At 39.8% G+C, this 18,602-nt stretch overlaps 1 protein-coding gene across 3 annotated transcripts; it reads left to right on the top strand.

Moving 5' to 3' along the window:
- The first annotated feature begins 12 nt into the window (after positions 1 to 12).
- On the top strand, positions 13 to 18,602 carry RAB22A (RAB22A, member RAS oncogene family). Of its 3 annotated transcripts, XM_064391280.1 has the most exons (8): positions 13 to 181; positions 1,990 to 2,069; positions 4,848 to 4,929; positions 8,849 to 8,920; positions 9,050 to 9,156; positions 10,957 to 11,066; positions 12,409 to 12,536; positions 14,253 to 18,602. In XM_064391280.1, exons 1-7 carry the CDS (start codon positions 146 to 148, stop codon positions 12,504 to 12,506), a joined length of 585 nt encoding a protein of 194 aa, XP_064247350.1. In that variant the 5' UTR covers positions 13 to 145; the 3' UTR covers positions 12,507 to 12,536; positions 14,253 to 18,602. The 3 variants fall into 3 exon arrangements, with proteins under 3 accessions (XP_064247350.1, XP_064247349.1, XP_064247351.1); XM_064391279.1 differs by having other exon boundaries at positions 12,409 to 18,602; XM_064391281.1 differs by lacking the exon at positions 13 to 181 and adding an exon at positions 231 to 925 and having other exon boundaries at positions 12,409 to 18,602.

Genomic DNA, 18,602 nt, shown 5'->3' with positions numbered 1-18,602 from the left:
CCAAGATGGCGGCGCGTCCGCGCAGCCTGAGGAGGAGCGCGGTGTGCGGGTAACTGGGGCGGGCGGGGGGCGGCCGCCGCGGGGACGGCGATGATCGTGCTGGGCCGCGTCTCAGGCGCTCGCTGAAGGCGCTGCCTGCCCGGCCATGGCTCTGAGGGAGCTGAAAGTTTGCCTTCTGGGGGTAAGTGCTGGGCGGCCGGAGACAGGGTGGGAGCGGAATGAGGGACTGGCTGGAGAAGCTCTGTGGTAGCGGCGAGCCTCTTGTCAGAGCTCCGGGAAGCCTCTGGTGATGGCGGAGAGCCTCTGTCAGAGGCTGGAGAGGCTCTGTGGCGATGGCGGAAAGCTTCTCTCAGAGCCTGGAGAGCCTCTCTCGGAGCCCGGAGAGGCACCGAGCGTGGGGAGCTCTCCCGGGCGCTGCCGGCCCTCGCCCCGTCCCTCTGAGGGGACCGGGCGGACGCGCCTTCCCCTCCGCGAGGGAGGCGTCTGCCAGGGGTCGATATCGCTCCTCTTCTGCCCTGTTCTCCTTTTTAAAAAATGACAGAGGAAGCATGAATATCCAGTGTATGCTTCCCTTTTCCTCCCAGGCCCTTTCAGGCTTTGAGTCCACAAAATAAATAGAAGCACCTGAAAGCAAACTGGTGGGAGAAAGGGAGGGGCCTGAAGTTATATTGTAAGAACATATGCAGGAAAGTCTTGCAGGTGGTGGAAGGAGGAGACATGGAGTAAAGTGAAGCAGAAGTTTAAAAATTGAAGGAAATGAAGCTGCTTGTTTGCTTGGTTTGGTCGGAGAGACCCGCGTTGAACAGGTGGAGGTGTCACCACCTGCACCGAAACCCTCTGTTCAGAGTTGTTTTCTGCTTTTAAATGGCCACCTTGCCCTTCAGAGGGGAAGATTATGTGTTTGTGTGCCCTTCGTCTTACGAAGGTATCTGGGGTAACTACTGTTTGTGTTCACCTGGCCTGAGAAATCTTTTGTCACGGAAGAAAAGGAAAACTTGTCCTTGAATTCCCTGAGCCAGGAACTGCATCTGTGTTTCTCTTTTTAAGATTTGCTCTGATTACTGAGACTGCAACCAGTGTAAAATACAGAGCTATGACAATGTGCTTTTTCTGAAGAGGTAAATAGATTGGCAAGATGAACACAATCGTACATAGTGTACCCAAATTACTGCAACATTCAGGAGTTTGGGGGGGGGAAAAAAAAAGCATGAGTGATGTAAAACTTCATTTCCAGTGAAGCAGTTCCTCAGGGTTTATTTCTTTAAGTTTTAATGACTCAGGAAATGTAAAGCAAAAAGTTTGTCTTCACACGTCTTAAATAAAATACAGCTTCTACTGAGAAGCATTTTACTACTAAGAGTTTAATTTCACTTCTAAATGTGACTTCTCTGTCTCTTGCTTTTTGACGATGGAGTCGCTGGTGCAAAGATATACACAATCCAGAATTGTCATGGTTTGTTTCCTCTTTTGCCATTTTTAGCACTGTAGAGTTGCATTAGTAACATGTTTCAGGTGTGTCACAGAAGAAATTTCAAGTCTTTCATTAAGCAGGGTGGGACAGCATTAGTCAGAGGTTGAATGCGTGTGTCACACTTGTATAACTTCATGTACTCCACTGGTCCTCCATCCTGCTAAGCTGTACTCAACTGCTGTATGTTTTACCAAAAGTTGTCTTTTCCCACTGCTGTTGCATTGGGAGGTGTGCATGGCTTTGTAAAAAAGCCCAAAGTTTGAGTAATAATAAGTGTGAATGCAGATTTTTGTGGTCCTTCAAAGAAAATCAACAATTTTGTTTAGAAAGCTGTAACTTGTTACAGGCCTTTCATTTTCTACTAAATTAATGTAATACCTGAAGTATTTCACAACTTCTCTGAGATTCTCTGCAGGAATGTGTTACTCACTGCAGTGTACTACAGGATTTGAGGACAAAAAGAATCATCTGTCTACAGTAATTAATACTGCTTTCAATTATTTCTGTTCTTTTCTTAGGACACTGGTGTGGGCAAATCAAGTATCGTGTGGAGATTTGTTGAAGATAGCTTTGATCCCAACATCAACCCAACAATAGGGTAAGAAACTAAATGAAGTAAATGTGATTTATGCAAGAATAAAATGAAATTACCTGAATAGATCACTTGGGAGTTCTTCGTGTGTGGCAGCTAAATGTGGTAATAAACATAACTGCAGCCTTAATTAAGCTTGGGAGCTACCTCAGGACACGTAGGAGTGTTCTCAGCACTCCTGCAGCTTCCATTTTCATCTGAAAGGTCTGGACCCATTTTTGTATTGTTAATCTAAGCTAACAGTGAATAAATTACACTACAGATGCTTCTGCTAAAGGGGCAGCATGCTTTTCTTGTGCACAACCCTTAAATTTCAAATTCTAATTGTTGTGCAACTCCACAGTTTCTAATTCATATTTTTTAAAGATTCAAGTACTATAAGTCTCCTGAGTTTTTGAGGGTGGTTAACATAATAATTCAGGTAGGTCTCACCATTAATTAGTTAAAATGTTACACATCTGTATGCAATGCACACATAAATCTAACTGATTAAACTGGTTTTGCAGTTGGTCTTATAGGTAAGGGGGATATTTGAGCCTCAGAGTAGCAACATTATTGATTTCAAATCTTTGAATTGACAGAAGAAAGGGCAAGCATCTGGAATTCTTGGAGTGGTTGGATCTTTTTATTTCTTTTGCTGTTTTTTTGTTGTTGTTGTTGTTTTTGTTTTTTGGGTTTTGTTTTTTTTTTTGCTTAGCAAGTGTCTTTTGGGCAGCTTTGATCAGAACCAATTTTTGGCTTTTGGGAGGACAGCCTTTGCTGGATGCCAAGAGGTGTGTGGGGGTGTCAGTACAACTTCCTGTCTCAGGTGTCTCACAGGCTCTGCTACAGCTTTGACCAAAAAAGATCCTGCTGATAAAGATCAGCTGTGTCTCATCCTGTCCTTCTGAAAAATTGGGGTCTCCGAGATCTCTCTTTTTTCCTTTACACCCCCCTCTTTTTTTTGAGTGTAAATACTGACATTGAACTGCAAAATGTTCTGTAGAAGTTTTGTTTAAATTCCTCTGTTAACAGAGGTTTATTAGCAGTACTGAGATCATTATAGTTGCTTGAAGTGACAGACTGAAAATCTACCTCTTACCAACCTTAACAAATCATTCATGGTCTGAGGACTGGTTATTTTGGTCATTTTCTATGTAAATGAATCAAAACTTGTCCAAATGCAGGGATTGTGTGAAGTTCCAACAAGATACACAGTCCAAAAATTTAAATTAATTTTTACCCTTTTTTTATACCTTGCTTTTAGTTCCTAATTGAGACTAGTAGGTGGAAAGGACAAAATAAGGATTAGAAGAGCTTTGAGCATCTTGTAAAACTAAAGCTGAGAATGTTTCAACTTTATTCCCTGGGTCTTTGAGTTCATGAGATATGATCTTGTTTCCTGTCCTGTTTTCATTCCTCTTGGAATCAGCTGAGCAATCACACTTTGTTGTTGTCAATGTTCATTGCTCAATTTCTGATAAGGGCAGCTGCAGAAGCCCTGTCAGAATCTGTAACTTTTCTCCCCTCAGGATGCTGAGGGGCTTAAGGAATGGGGAGAAGATTAACAGCTGAAACATTGTGTGACTGCTTCCTTTCCTTTTCTTTAATGTATCTAGCTAATTGTCCTCTTATAGCATTGAAACAAGTCCAAAGCCTGCAGTTACATTTGCTACAAAAGTGTCAAGGACATCATTAAGTGGGTCTTAAACCCCGAGATAAGCTCAAGTTCAGAGTCCTGGGCTCAGGTATTCAAGGCTGATTGTGCTGCAATACTCTTGCTCTCTGAGTCTGACTACAGCAAGTTTGGGGTACTGTAAGAAGCTCCAGTCAAAACTGGCAGAAGAACAAGTTTGGAAGTCTGCAGTATTTTCAAGTGGCAGGAATTAATCACACAAGAAATGTTCAAGTTCACAGTGTGGGATCTCATGTGCCTAAAACAGTTATGTCACCTATAGTTCCAGCTGTACAAGGATTTGAATTCAGTGTGTGGTTTCTCCAGTGAAAAATGTGCCTGCAGGTGAGAGATACAGCAAAGGACTCCCTCTTGTAAAAGAGTAAGGTCACTGAATTCATGTTCTTGTGGGAAAAACACTCATTCAGCTAAAGCAGATCAAATAAACCACAAAAAGTGGTTTGCAACTGTACTTTGCAGCTGTCAAACATCTAGAATTTGGGCAAGGGGAGAAGAACCTGGAGAGTAGGAGAGATCTCTTTTGTCTTCTAGAAGTCCAAGAGCCTCTGCAAACTGAAACATGGAACTGGGGAGCTGTACAGGGTGCAGACAACAAGCAAGTTACTCTATTGATTTCTGTGTCCTGTTAACACCTACCAATAGTGATATCCATCTCCTATTTTATTCCCAAGTATGGATTTACCAGCACTTATCTGAATGTTAGTACAGAGATAGGAAAAGATACAAAGGGAAGAATTTGACCTCATTCCCCCCAGAAGTTTCCAGTGTGCACTGAAGTGATGGCTGTGATGCTGTGAGGAAGGATGTTGTTAAAAGGCTGACCTTTCTGGCTTTTTTGGTCATACATCCTCTATATTTTTATTCAAAGCTTATAAACAAAACCTATAATATGTTGTGTTTTGGTAGTTGAACATCAGTCTCTGAAATGAAATTTCTTTCTCTCTTAATTTCAGCCTTTATATCTGAAATGCTTCATCAATTTGTGTGTTTATGTGTAGGGAAAGAACTTTAATTGCAATGTGAACCTTCTTGAAAGCTCATGGTGGTAACAAATGTTCTAAGGATGTTTTTATATTCTCCAAAAGTGTGAATTGTGTCTTTTTTTTCAGAGCCTCATTTATGACCAAGACTGTACAGTATCAAAATGAGCTGCATAAATTCCTGATTTGGGATACAGCTGGACAGGAGCGGGTAAGTAAAATCAATATCTGTGGAGAAAGTTTGGGCCAGAGCTTGGGTTATTTTCAACTGTGCCCCTGAAAGTCACAAAGTGATCTGGTTTTACAAACATGTATTAGAACACTTGTTTCTATGCAGGTTCCCATCAAGATGTGGGTGCTGTACATATGTTTTTATTTTTCATTGTTGTCATGATTTAAGTGTACAGGTAAGGAAGATTACCTAAGAGGAGTTTATGAAACAATAGTCTGGGTTTATATTCTCTGGAAGGGAATGGTCTTTTCACAGAAAACAAGGCTGGGGTGGGAGGAAGCCAGCAGCTCTCTCTAGTACCATTTCTAGCTGTTTAAGCCTTCAACTGCAATGTTTTCAGCCAGTGCAGCAACACAAGAATCAAAGTGAGATGAATTACCATGTTTCATAGTACAAGTAAGGCCTTGATTCTGGAAAAATGCACAACTGCTAACACATTCTGTTAGCTTCACTGTTAGGTTGTCAGTGTGAGTAGGATGTAGATTTAGGCTTTCCAAAGAAGAGTTTCAAGCAATGTTACAGGTGATAACTACTATTTATTCTTCTGTAAAGTTTTACTAATCAAATCTGATTGTGTTAGAAGCTGTGTTGAGGAATCTCTTTTGAAATTTAAATTTTTATTTGGTAGTTTGGGGTTTTGATCTCTGCAGCATGCATAGTTCTGAGGGGAGGCAACAAAAGCTTTGAAGAAAATGACTAATCAGATGAAATCCCAGCTAATTAATTTGCGTGATTTTTGCTTGGAATGAAAAGGAAGGCTTTGCTAGGGAACTTGCTTGCTTATGGGTTAATAGCAAGAGTGGTAGAAATTACAGTAGCTGTATTAACAGTGCTTATTTTTGCTGTTTCTTGACTGCAAGTGAACTACTGGCAGCTGCCACTTACTCAAGATGAGTTTATTTAGGATGTGAGGTAACTGTGACAAAGGTTGGGTTATAACTTTGGGATAACAACTGGCAAATACAGCTGTACTGCTTTTCAGGATTGGCTTGAGAAACAGCCCAAACAAAAAAAACCAACAAAACAACCCCCTAATAATAACAAACAAAACAAACACTTTGTAAAGCCTCAGTCATCCCTATCCACAGGCCTTTAGGATTCCTGGTGGAACTGAGTTGCCAGCTGTTTGGCTTGATATTAGCCTTGATGGCTAGGAAGTAACTCAAGTGTATTTGTATTGTGATTTAGTGCTGTCAGTTTTGAATGACAATTTATTTCCTTCCAACAGCACCATATAAAGCAAACTGGAGTTGTCAGGGATGTTTCCCAGGAATATGTCCAACAGCATTTTGTGTTATCAAAAATATCCTGAGCCCTTCCATTCCCAGCAGTCAGTCAGCATTTGCTGTAAATAGTTTGTCTTAAGTGAACATCATAGCCCATTCTGGAATGTTATTGCTGCAAAGTGATATTCTGAGAGGTAGAGTATGAATTTTTAGAGGTTGGTACTGTTAAATGGAAAGCTTTATAAACATGCCTGCCACTGTTTGGCAGGAAGCATCCATTACATTTTAGCATTCCATCCTGTTCACTTTAACTGTGCAAGCAATGGGAGGATCCTGTAATTTGGCTTTAGCACATCTAATCTGAGGAAGCATCTCTGTACATGACCAGCATGTTCCTGATCTATTTTTGGACTCTCTGTGATACCTCTTTAATTGTCTTCCATACAAGTTGCTTGATATCTTTATTGAAATCAAAAAAGGAAAGGTGACCCAGGAGCTGTGATACCTGTGAAGTTTATATTCCATATCTGAGAGAAGTCACTGGAGACCCCAGTATAACCAAGGAAATCAGTGAAATGTGAGCAGGGATGTTTACTTTGAAATGATTCAGTATCTTCACAAAGGTTTCTTTCTCCAGAGCAGTGTCACTGCTGTCACAAATGGGCTGTACACCTGCCTGGCCCTGAAATCTGTAGCACTGTTTTCTGGTCATGCAGCATATCTGCCAGTGAATTATGGAAGGGATTCCCTCTGTGGAATAGATCTGGAATACTAAAAATGTCCACACCATTCTTGGAACTGAAATGTCTCTGCTGAGCTATGATGTGGAATGCATGGAATTCACAGCCCTGGCTTCTTGAGGAGTGTTTGCTGTTTCCCATTTCAAAAGCCCAGCTGCAAGTAGTGCTGCACTGCCCTGGGCACCCCCTTGCTCTCAGTGGCTTTGGGGTGCCTGGATAGCCTTGTTCCAGAGCTGGGAATGTGCACCAAGTCATTCACACACCTCATCTACACACAGACCTTATTTCTTCTCTCGTTTCTTCTACACTGAGCTCAATTGATAGGAGGTCACTTACAGTAATTAGGATTTTTGCCTTCTTACCTAACAGTTTTGAGTTTCCCTGCATAGTTACATTATGCATAATTACATTAATAATTCTGTAAAAACACAAATCGGAGGCTGGGGGGCAAGCTGAAGTCTTTGGAAAAATTGCAAAAGGAAAATCCAGTGTTTCTGGTAACATCTGTTTTGTTAATATATTTTATCTGCCGACTGCTCTTAGGTGGAAAAAAGTATCTAAGTGTTAGCAGACAGGAAATGAGAGTAATACAAAATCAGCAAGTGAAAGTTGGTTTATTCCCAATGTAAATAGTGAAATAATCAAAAAGCCAGGTTGCAGCCAGTCCAAGTGGTGGTTTACCAAATATGTTTCCCTTTATATTTTAGTACTTAGAAGGAAGAGAGGGATTATGTCCCAATGTGAACTGAATGCCTGCCCATGTTTCCCTTTCCCACTATTAAATATTTTTATATTCTGAACTTTGCATTCAAAATCCTATTTTCAAAACAGAATTTGAGAGCCAAATGTAAATGGTCTGGAATTCTGCTTTATAGCAAGATTTTTATGATTTATTATATTGCTCTCAGTTGAACTGTACTAAGCAAAAGGAAATTGGTATTTTATTAGAAATGAATAAGCCTTTATGAAAAACTGTATCCAATTCATTATTTTTACCCTGAGTAATAAGATGCACAAAAGCTCTAAATCATAATGCTTACATGAAACCAATACATGCAGTTTACTCTGCACTTTGAAGGAAAGTTCTGGTTGCTAGATTAGTTGTCTTGGCTTTTTTAAAGTTGGCAGAATATCCCACTGTTCTTAAGAATGCTTCATTGATATTTTTGATGCAACTTGATTGTGTACTTTATTGCTCTTTTTTAGCACTGCATTCATAAGGTTTTGTCCACTCAAAGGTACAGCCCTACAAAGCAAACAGACGTGCTGTAGATTTAATTCTGAAAATTGCAAGAAAGCAGCCTTTTATCTAGAGTGTTCCTTAAAGCTCTGCTTCCAACAGGGCACATAGTTGTGGGCTTTGGCAGATTTTTGGTTTAAACATGCTTCTAAATTTGAGGGAAAAACTGAAGCAAAATCCTTAAAATCATAAGTTACATTCTGAAGAAATCAACATTTCTAGCATTTAAGTCTGATGACTGATCCACAGGGCTAGAAGTTGATAGTAGCTTCTGAACACTTCAGATCAAAATTAATATATGCTAGTTTTCTTAACATTTTTGTCTTAGTCGAAGTTGACCTTGCTTCTCCCTGCATTTCTGCCCTTGTTTGGTGTTTCAAGTCGAGCACATGCATGTTTGTGTAGACAGTCTGTTAAGGGAGAGGTTCTAATCTAGGCAAAATAAGATCAAGTTTGCTTTCCTGCTCTTTGCAGTAGGTGCTGCTGAGTCCCACACGATTTATTGCCTGGCCTTAGCAGAACAATGCCTTCCTGGCAGATCATGTGCTCTACTGCACAGACCAGTTGTGACTGTAAAGGAAAGTTTTTCACTGCTCTGATCTTGGTTTTCAGTTTATCAATAGTAATACTAATGATAGTGAGGTTCTGGAGGTCAGAGGAGACCAGGTTTATGTTTGCTGTCTTTCTTGCAGTTCCGTGCTTTAGCCCCGATGTATTACCGAGGGTCAGCAGCAGCCATCATCGTGTATGACATCACAAAAGAGGTAAGAAACCTGATCTTGACCCAGCATTACAATGTCTGGGGTTTTTTCTTTGTGTCATGGGCCAGTTCTGACTCTTAATTTCTTAATTCCTTCCGTCTTCTTTCTTTCTTTTTTTTTTTCCCACATTAGGAAACTTTCTCAACGTTAAAGAACTGGGTTAAAGAGCTTCGCCAGCATGGACCTCCCAACATTGTTGTAGCTATTGCAGGAAATAAGTGTGATCTTAATGATGTCAGGTAAATAACTGCTGTCACTTTTGAGGGTTTTCCTTAAGCCGTACCATTACATATTTAAGATTTTAGAGCAGCTGAAAGGTACAGAACAATTCAAGCTGTTCTGCTCTAGTGTTGTAGTTTCACAAGGGATTTGAGCTGTTTCTGCTGTCAAAGGACATGGGGTTTGAGCTGTTTCTGCTGTCAGAAGATGTGGTTAGTCTGCCCTTGGATGGTCTCACCCACTTCCTCCTGTGTGCTGGTGTGAGTACACGTGTGATTGGGCAGTAAATTGGGCTGTAAAATGGATCCAGATTAAAACTAACCCTTAAAAAAAAAAAAAGAAAACTGATCCAAGTATATTTATCTTTCTCACACCATGAACACTTGCTGGCATAACGGTATGGGGATAGCAGGGTTAGGAATGAGCAGTTTACAGGGAGACAGGATTACCTTTTCTGGTGGCAGTGCCAAGTTACACAAACCTAAACTGCCTGTGAAACTATAGTGTAATAGAAGCTGTTTACCTCACTTTACAAGAAGTGCCCCTGTCAGTCTGTAGCACCTCATTTTGTTAGGAAAAACACCAAGCCTGTTGGAAAGCATTGTGTAGGTTTTTCTGACTTGCTTGTTCAGGTGCCTTCCTTCCCTGCTTAAATATTGGGGTGGAATTGACTGTGGCCAAAATAGTTGCAGGGAGCAGGAAAAGCTCTTGAGAAACTTTATGAACAGGCAAACTTTCAGGAAGGCATGTACTAAAAACAAAAGAAGGCCTTTTTTATTGATGTCCTGGTTAAATAAGCCAAAATTCAGAAAGAAGGTGTGTGTAAACTTCTTGGGTTTAGGTTTTGCTGGAAAAGGCACCACAGCTGGTGTCTCAAAGGGGACAGCTGGTTATATGTTTAAAGAACCACTGCAAAGGTTGCTCTGAGTATGGTTTTACAAATTGTTAATACCTAGAAGTTATCTAGTGAGCTCTAATAACTTTCATTAGAAGTAGCATGTCTTTTGAAGGAAATAGAGTGTAAAATTATTTGGAACAGAATTCACATCTCACATGCTCAGCTGGCATCATAAGTGCCAACATTGCTCTTGAAGCTAATGAGGAAGATTCCTTGCACTTTAGTCAGAGGCAATATTGGAGTCACTGCTCAAAGTCCATGCTCTTGATATCCTAATGTCCCTCATTACTGAAAGTAGCCTGTGTGTTGTAGAAATTGTATGTGAAGTGATATAACAAAGTCCAGACCTCCCTACAGCTGCTGGGGTTTGTATTTTTCATTTTGTTTAAGGAAAGATACAAAATCATTGACTTGCCTACTTTGGGGTGCAGAATAACTTGTACACCTCTGTGTGCTCAGTATAAAAATACTCCTTTTTTATAGCTGCATATTCATGCAAAGTAAATGCTGTGCTGATGATTTTGGGAGATTCTTTGGTTTTGTAAAGAGTCATAAGAAATGCACAGGATGATTGGAAATAACGCTTTAGGCTCTTCTTAGGACATGTAAAGCTGGTGGAGTGAACAACACACCAGAAGGATTGATTGCACACCCAAGCTTAGAGCACTCCAGACAAAATCACTGCAGTGTTGTCAGATGGATTAAGGCCTTGGGTAGTTCATGACTGTGCTCATACCTCAAGGCAGGGAGACAGCACAGAGTAAAGAATGAGCATCAGCTTCAGCATGAGGGAGCACTGTGATGCTAAACAGGTAAAATATTCATTATAGGAGACACTTAAAAACTTAATCTGTCCCTTAAGGTTTTGAGTAATGGGGTTCTTTTGCATTCATGAATTTTTCTTTGTTTCTTTTTTTCCCAGAGAAGTCATGGAAAAAGATGCTAAAGACTATGCAGATTCCATTCATGCAATATTTGTAGAGACAAGTGCGAAAAATGCAATAAACATTAATGAACTCTTTATAGAAATTAGTAAGTATTTAAACAGTTAATGCACTTTCTTCTGAAAAAAACTTGAGCAGAAATTTGATTTCTATATTACTTTTTGTGCCGTTTGGGTGAAAATTTACAGACTTAATACTAAATTCATTACGATCTGACGTGACTACAAACTGCAAAATGAGCTGCATGAATTTCTGGTCACCTAATGACCTCTCAATATTCCTTCTAGAGGTTTTCAGCCCACTGTGATGCTGCTGGATAAATAGCAGGCCAGGTAGTCATGTCAGAAGTCAGTGTCATCTTACCATGTCTGTTATTGAATGTTCCAATTAGTACTTCCAAGGTTAGGGAGGAGGAAGGAAATGGCGTGAGGATGATCCAGACTTCACACATCCGAGAAAAGGAATTAAGTTCTCACTCTTAGTGCTTGTACTTAGGCTAAAATAAGTGTATTTTTAAAAATACAAAAATTCATAAATGCCAGATTACTGCATGGGGAATAGCAACTACTGCATGTAGATTTTCCGCAAGTATGTTTGTAGTACCTTGGGGTTTTTTTATATTAAATTGCAAATCTTTTCTGTCCCATTTGTGGTGAGGATAACAATGATACTTTTTATATATGTGAATAAAAAGCAGACAGTATTCCAAAGTGAATTCTATGCAATATTATTTGGAGGATATGTGTCAAGTAGCAGCACCAATGTGCAGGTTTGTCAGCCTGTTTGTGAAAAGAGGACTAGCTACAGAAACATCAGACTTAAGAAAAAAATAGGGTCTATAGAAGCAGCTGAATATATTGAAGCTGATGTAAAAACTATGTGCTGTAGATTAGCTTCCTGATTTATTGACTTAATAGTTGCTCTCTGAAATTGATCTTGAATAAATTATGGGGGAAAAAAATCATAAATCTTCCTCAGAAGAGAATGCTCAACCAGGAACAGTCCATTTTAAAGACTGATGAGATGAGTAAAGCAGCTCTCTCCACAAGCACTCCTTTGTTAAGCCCGATGCAGGTAATCTGTGGAAATCCAGGTCAAGATGGTTGTTCTCAAGCTATTCCAGATGGTATTGCATCCTGCAAAGTATTCTCCAAGTGCTTTTACAGCTTAGATGTCCAGGCCTAGATGAATCTGAAGTGCAACTGCTGCTAAATTGACTTCTAACTGCCTCTGCTGTCCTTTTGTGCAGCCGTCCCTCTTACAGACATAACACAGACTGTTGCTGCCATCCTGCTGGGCAGGAATGTCATCCCTAGTGACCTGTAGCTAATTGAAGGCACATTTTTTGTATACAGAGCATACACCGGATGCTTAGAATGAGTTTCAAGTATAACATTTCCTATATATTTCTTTTTCCTGCCTCCTTGTAGGTCGCAGAATTCCATCCACTGACACCAACCCTGCATCCAGTGGGAAGGGCTTCAAACTTCGACGCCAGCCATCGGTGACAAAACGCAGCTGCTGTTGACTGACCCCTCAGAAAGTCAAACTTTATACAGTAGGTGGTCTTGGAAGTTAATGGTTCACGTTGGGTTTATATTATCAGTCTTAGATCTTTATCTGCTGGTGTTCATGCACCCGGGGTCCCCCAAAGAGGGACCGGCTCATCTGACACCTGTGCGCGCGCAGAAAAGACTGCAGTGCTCGGGGCAGCCCGCTGGCTGCACAGCGTGCAGTGGCCCCTGCATTCAAAGGGAATCCATCATCACTTCTTTGGCCTTGCTTGATTGGAAGGTGACTGCGTGGATGGTAGAATTCAAATGTTTTCGTAGTTTTGTAATCAAGGTTTTGGGAGGTTTTTTTTGTAAAAAGGGAAATGAGCACTTTTGTGGGAGATTGGGTTAGGAGGAGTCTGGAAGTTAGATGTCATTTCTTCCTTTTCTTCAGTGAGCCTTATTTTAAATTTTGGTGTAGCTACTCCAAAGTATGGGACAGTTGATGTGAGATGGCTACAGAATAAGCAACTGAAGACAAATAGTAGGCAAATCAGTCCATCCAGTCCCCAAATCCCATTTGCACTTTTTATTTAAGGATGATCTGCACTGGGGGTGGGGACACAAGCAACAGATCTTAAACCACAGACAATCTTCTTTTTCATGCTGACTGTAATCACTTTAAGGCAGACTGGTATGCTTTTAGGCATCTTTTTGTTGTTACAAGTTTTTTAATATTAAGATGTTGGTTGAAGAAAATTACTTGTAGATCTGACTAAATGAAGTGGTTACTGACTAAAAAGAGATGCTGTAAACAGGTGCTGCCAGTGGTTCTGATAAGACCAACAAGGTTTTGGGGAAAGCTTTTAATTGCTTGGCATGTGTAAAGTGTTCATATTATATTTATGAGACCAGTGTTTAAAGTGTTATAAATTATGTAAAAACAGTAAAAAATAATACAATCTTCTACACTCCTTCCATTCCACACCTAGGGATAAACTCTTGGGGAATCTCCATCAGGGGTTTTTTCCTGCATTTTAGGTATTGTCACTGTGAGTTCATCCAGAGGCAGATGAAATTCTTTCTCTTTCAATGACATTTGAAAGGGCCAACAGAACATCCTGTTGGGGCAGCACAAGGCCTGTCTGTTGAACAAGCTTTCATCTGGGGTGCACCCAGTCTTTCCTATTTTAGGCACAAAAATACACATAGGAAGTAACCTTAAGACATGTGGTAATGTAGATCGTTACCTCTTGGTTCCTGGGGTTTTTCATCTGTGAGGGTTTTTAGCAAATCAGTGTTTAGCTTATCCTGTATGGATTTTAGTAAGCTTTCAATTAAACTATAGGTTGACCATACCTGTTTGTGCTATTTTATTTATTTTTACTTTTTGTTTCTTACCAGCACTAGTGAGAAACTTTTATACTTTTGAAGACAAAGAGCTTAATAGACTTGAGTATATACTAAAATATGCTGGTTTAGTATCCAACTGAACTCATGATGATGCTTATTCTTTTTTTTTAATCTGGTTTTCTATCATCTCAAGTATTTTCTGTGAAGGAAATGTAGGAAAATTTGTAAGAAATGGAAGGACTTGTACTTCAGATTCACTTGTGTTATTGAAATTTCTTGGAGAGCTGGAGCAGAACAGGCAAACTGGTGCATGGAGGTTTTTGGACATGTCAGTGAGTTTAATGACATTTGGTGACTACATTTTTGCCATGCCTTTTCCTTACCCTGCCTGCATTGCCAATTCTGCCTTCTTTGCCATGGTCCCACAGGCTCCATGCTTCTAGAGAGCCCAGGAAATGCAACTGCATGGGTATGCACCCTCTCTTTCTGCAGTTCTGCTCTTGAATTGCTGCAGGTGAAGTGTAACAGCCAGTGTTCCAGATTGTCCAAACTGCCAGCCCTGGAGTGAGGCTGCTTCTTAATATTTGCCTATTTAACAAGACAGACAGTTGATGTAAGTTCTTCTGAGTCCAGAGGAGTGTTTATTGATCAGTGGCCCTGCTGAATGCTGGAATGCAATCATCCCTGCATGAGATGCACATGCTCATTGTTTCCTTTCTGGTGGAGAAAAGTGGTTTCTTTTGTATTAATAATTTGTTAGGTCAGCTGCTTTGATCTTGCACTAGGCTTGCTGGAATTGATTATATTTTGTCCTAACATAGCTTCTCTATTTGGAGATACATGGGTATTGGAGTGTTTGGAGTGCAGATTATCAACCATTCCAGCTCAATTTTTAATAACTTTTTTCCTGGTAAGAAGTTGTTAAAAAAGCTCAGGATTAAAGTTTTATTCCACCATGTCTTTCTGTCTAATGAGTGGAGCTCATCAGAGAGACTCAACTTTCAGATACTGTCAAACACAATCTCAGAATGGTTCAGGTTGAAAGGGACCACAGTGAGTAATCTGGTTCAGCCTCCCTGCTCAAGCAGGGTCATCCCAGAGCATATTGCACAGATTAATTTCTGCAGAAGATGTTTGAAAGGGAAAAATGTCATGTATGTAAAAATGTAACAAGGTGTATGTTATATCATTGATCCAGAGCATTTTTAGCTGAAAAAATATAACTATTGCAACTTCTAAACACCACCAGTTCTTTCTCATCAAAGTTATAGAATTGAATAAAAATAAAACTTGATAAACATTTCATTCTTAAGCTTTGGAGCAACCTGAATGTGCTCTCCAGGTTTTGGAAGGTGTCTTCATCTGACCCTCTATTGGAACAGTCACTTAGCTGACTCGCCAGGTTCTCAATCTGTGCTGCAGTTAGTTTTCTAGGATATTTTATGTACATGCTGAAAACTGGTATATAAAGTGCCCAAGTAGGTGAAATTTGGAAACTGACATTTAGTAGCATTTAGTAATCATACTACTGAAAATTGTTGTAGGTGCTTTGAAAAGTTCTAAGGCAATTCTAACAACTTTTGCTGTTACTGTGAAGGTAAAGACTTTATTTTAGGTCCAGCAAATCTCTGCACTCCAGATCCCTGCTGACATCAGTGAGACCCTTCCTTTGAGTGCTGCAGGATCAGACAGTTAATGGTTTAGAGGGATGTTTTATGCAGCCTGGAGTCTTTGATGTGTTGCTTTACATTTAATGCCACCAGCCTGCTCAAGAAGGATTATTTACTTGCTTGGGAAGAGAGTAAGAGGAGAGGAGCCAGGACCTACTTATTGATTTGGAAGTCTAATCCTTTAACCTGGTTGAGGGAGAACTACAATCTTGGTTAAAGCTTCATTTTAATCATCAAAAAGTAATTCATGGTGAAAATCTTGAATGGTTTAAAAGTTGGCCTCGGCAAGATTTTTGTTTTTGTTGCACTGTTAAGGTTAAATTATTCCTTCACATTAGTGTTTAGTTCCAGTATAACACATTGCTAGTTGGAAAAGGAAGCTTTAGCAGTGATGTTTGAATTAGTTGCTTGTGAAACAGTCTTTAGTGTGTGTTAAGGATGGGGTAGGCTATTTGTGGTGAGCTGTGTCAGCAATCTGCACAGGAATGGATGATTTACAGGGCAGAAGCTGTCAGAACAGTGGAGCTGCTCACCCTGGAGTGAACCTCACTCAGCAGCAGTAGCCACAGACAAGCAGGGCAAAATCATCTCCAACACAAGGAGAACCTGCATAATTCACTGGCTTCAACTTCTACACTCCCTGCTCATTTGGTAAAAAGGCTTCATGTATCTCTCCTGGATACTTACAGCCTCTAAAAATGGCTTTTTGGCTCATAGTTGAGAGAAAAGGACAAACTTTCTTAACTTTTCTAGCAGGAAGTCATTGTACAGCCACCTGAGATGGTTTGTACATCACCAGTCAGTTACTCAAAGCAGAAGAGTTGTGTACTTTGAATTAAGTCTCTAAAAAGCTGCAAAACATTCCCTATAGAAAACTGTTGATGTTTCCTGTTCAGGTCCCATCTCTGGTAATAGATCACAGCCTAGTGATGGTAGGTGACAGAAGATTTACAGAAATATGATGATGGTGTGAATTACCAATGTAAGATGGAAATACAGGTTCTAGTACTAAAGTAATGTTTGTTCTCCTTTGAGTCATATGGTTCCAGCTTGTCAAAAGGAATATGCTTGAAAATACATATTTGTGTATCAGACAAAAATTCAGGTGCCAAAATATAATTCCCTAAAATTATTTTAGGCCTTCTGACACTAATGTTGTTTCTGAAAAATCCCTTCTGATATTCTGGAGGTCTCAAAAGTCTGAATGCAAACCACTTCTTGCTTGGCTACCATCAGAAATGCACGGCTTGGAAAAAATTGAACAAGCATTACCAGACTTTATCCCTAAAGTGTCACAGATTAAAAAAAAAAAACTTTCAAGGATATAAGACTATCCTGAAATCCAAGAATACTGATGAGCTTCTGACCTGTCAAAATGTTCCTAGGGTCAGCTTTCTCCTCCTTCCCCTCTCCATTTCCTCCCACCCCACCCAGCCCTGAATTTTTATCATAGTGTTGTCAGAGTGTCCATGCTATGAAGAGCTATTCAGAAATACCTAGAGAAGTTCTAATGGCTGAGAGTTACTTGGTGCTCCCTATTTTACATGAAGAATCAAGGCAGTAGGATGAGTTTTCTCAGTGCAGAATAAAGACTTCTTAGAAGAAACAATTTTGCTGTTCCTGTTACATCAACCTGCAAATTGATGTTCCTAAATTTTTGCTTAAACACTAAGTATAAATTTTATTTAAGGAGCTAATTACCTTTGTAAAGATATTCTTTTAAGATGGTTGGGGTTTGCTTTGCTTGGCTTCTGTTGATGTTTTCACATACGTATTGTTGAACAAACCAACTTTTTCAAATGTTGAAGGACACAGACCACTCTTCTGTCATGCTCTTCATCACTGTGGGTGTGATACTCCATCCAGTTGTTGCACTTGAATATTCTGTAACTCTGACACCTTGAGAGATTCACTGCTACTATCTTGCCTCACTTTTACTCATGTTACAGTATGTATTTCCTATTAAATCCATTATGTTTTCTTGGCAATTTGTTCTTTGTTTCCTTATGGGATTTAGACAAGGATAGGTGGTGAGTGTCTATTTTGCCACAAAGTTCTAGAAGTATCTGTCACAGCAGCAAATATTTGTAAGCTAAAGGGTAATTCATTAGCACAGCCTTATGAAACTGTTACAGCAGCTGAGACCTGTGCCATGACTGTATTTTACCACATAACAAAGGCTAAAAGCACATTCACCTGGAGGAGCAAGTTATCGTAAGCCTCTAGTCCACTCTTCTGTATTTTAACTTCCTTTCTTGTACTTCTTTCTGAAATTGTGTATCCAACACTGACACTGTGATGGTGAGTTCATTGAGTTAAGGCACAGAAATGGATTGCATTTCTGTAGCTAAGATGCTTAAGACTTCCTGGAATCTTCCCACTTGTACCCCCCCAGTGAGGACTATGAAGAAAAAAAAAGTTTTTTTCTGATTGAGAAACTGCATTTGTGTGTTCAGGACACAAAAATAACCTGATATGCATTGAGCTCTTGCAGTGTAGTAAATGTTTGCTGTAAAATGTGTAAAGGTCAACCTTTGTATCAGCAATTCTTGTCACTCATAACAACATTCTGCCTTTTCATTCTAGGATGGGTTAACCTGTTACAAGGGTTGAAAGGTCTGTGCCTTCTATTATCTCTTACTAAAACAAACTTAAGCCGCTCAAAGTTACAGAGCATTTGCAGCACTGTAAACTGCACAAATTTCCACCCATTGCTTCACTGCATGAAGTGTAGTCAGATTACTAGTGATGAAATATTGTAGTGATGAATTCCCAAGCTTATGAATGTTTTGAGACCTTTTTTTAGTCTTCTCTTGGGCTGGTCCTGAGAGCGTGTACAGGTTTGTCTGTATTGTTGGTTTGTAGATGCTAATGAGGAAAACCAGGCTTTTGTTCTCTCCTTTTTGTTTGAGTCGTTACACTCCCATATAGTGCATAGAATGCAAATAAAGAAATGTTGATTTGACATAATGTAAACAGCCTTTTCAGCCTAAGCATTCATAATAAACTTTTATAGTGTAATAACATGCTAAATCACTACCAGTCTGATGTATTGTGCAAAAAAAAAAAGGTGTAAACATTTTATTAATAAAAAGCTTTGTTTATAAA

This window comes from Passer domesticus, chromosome 16 (assembly GCF_036417665.1).
Source record: "Passer domesticus isolate bPasDom1 chromosome 16, bPasDom1.hap1, whole genome shotgun sequence".
Classification (NCBI taxonomy): Eukaryota; Metazoa; Chordata; class Aves; order Passeriformes; family Passeridae; genus Passer; species Passer domesticus.
This window is presented reverse-complemented; position numbering and strand designations above follow the sequence as displayed.

Bases quoted from the DNA above. Each gene is read 5' to 3' on its own strand.
- RAB22A (XM_064391280.1), top strand. From the start codon at position 146: ATGGCTCTGAGGGAGCTGAAAGTTTGCCTTCTGGGG. The intron at 182-1,989 runs GTAAGTGCTGGG...TTCTTTTCTTAG, and splicing joins TGAAAGTTTGCCTTCTGGGG to GACACTGGTGTGGGCAAATC. The intron at 2,070-4,847 runs GTAAGAAACTAA...CTTTTTTTTCAG, and splicing joins AACATCAACCCAACAATAGG to AGCCTCATTTATGACCAAGA.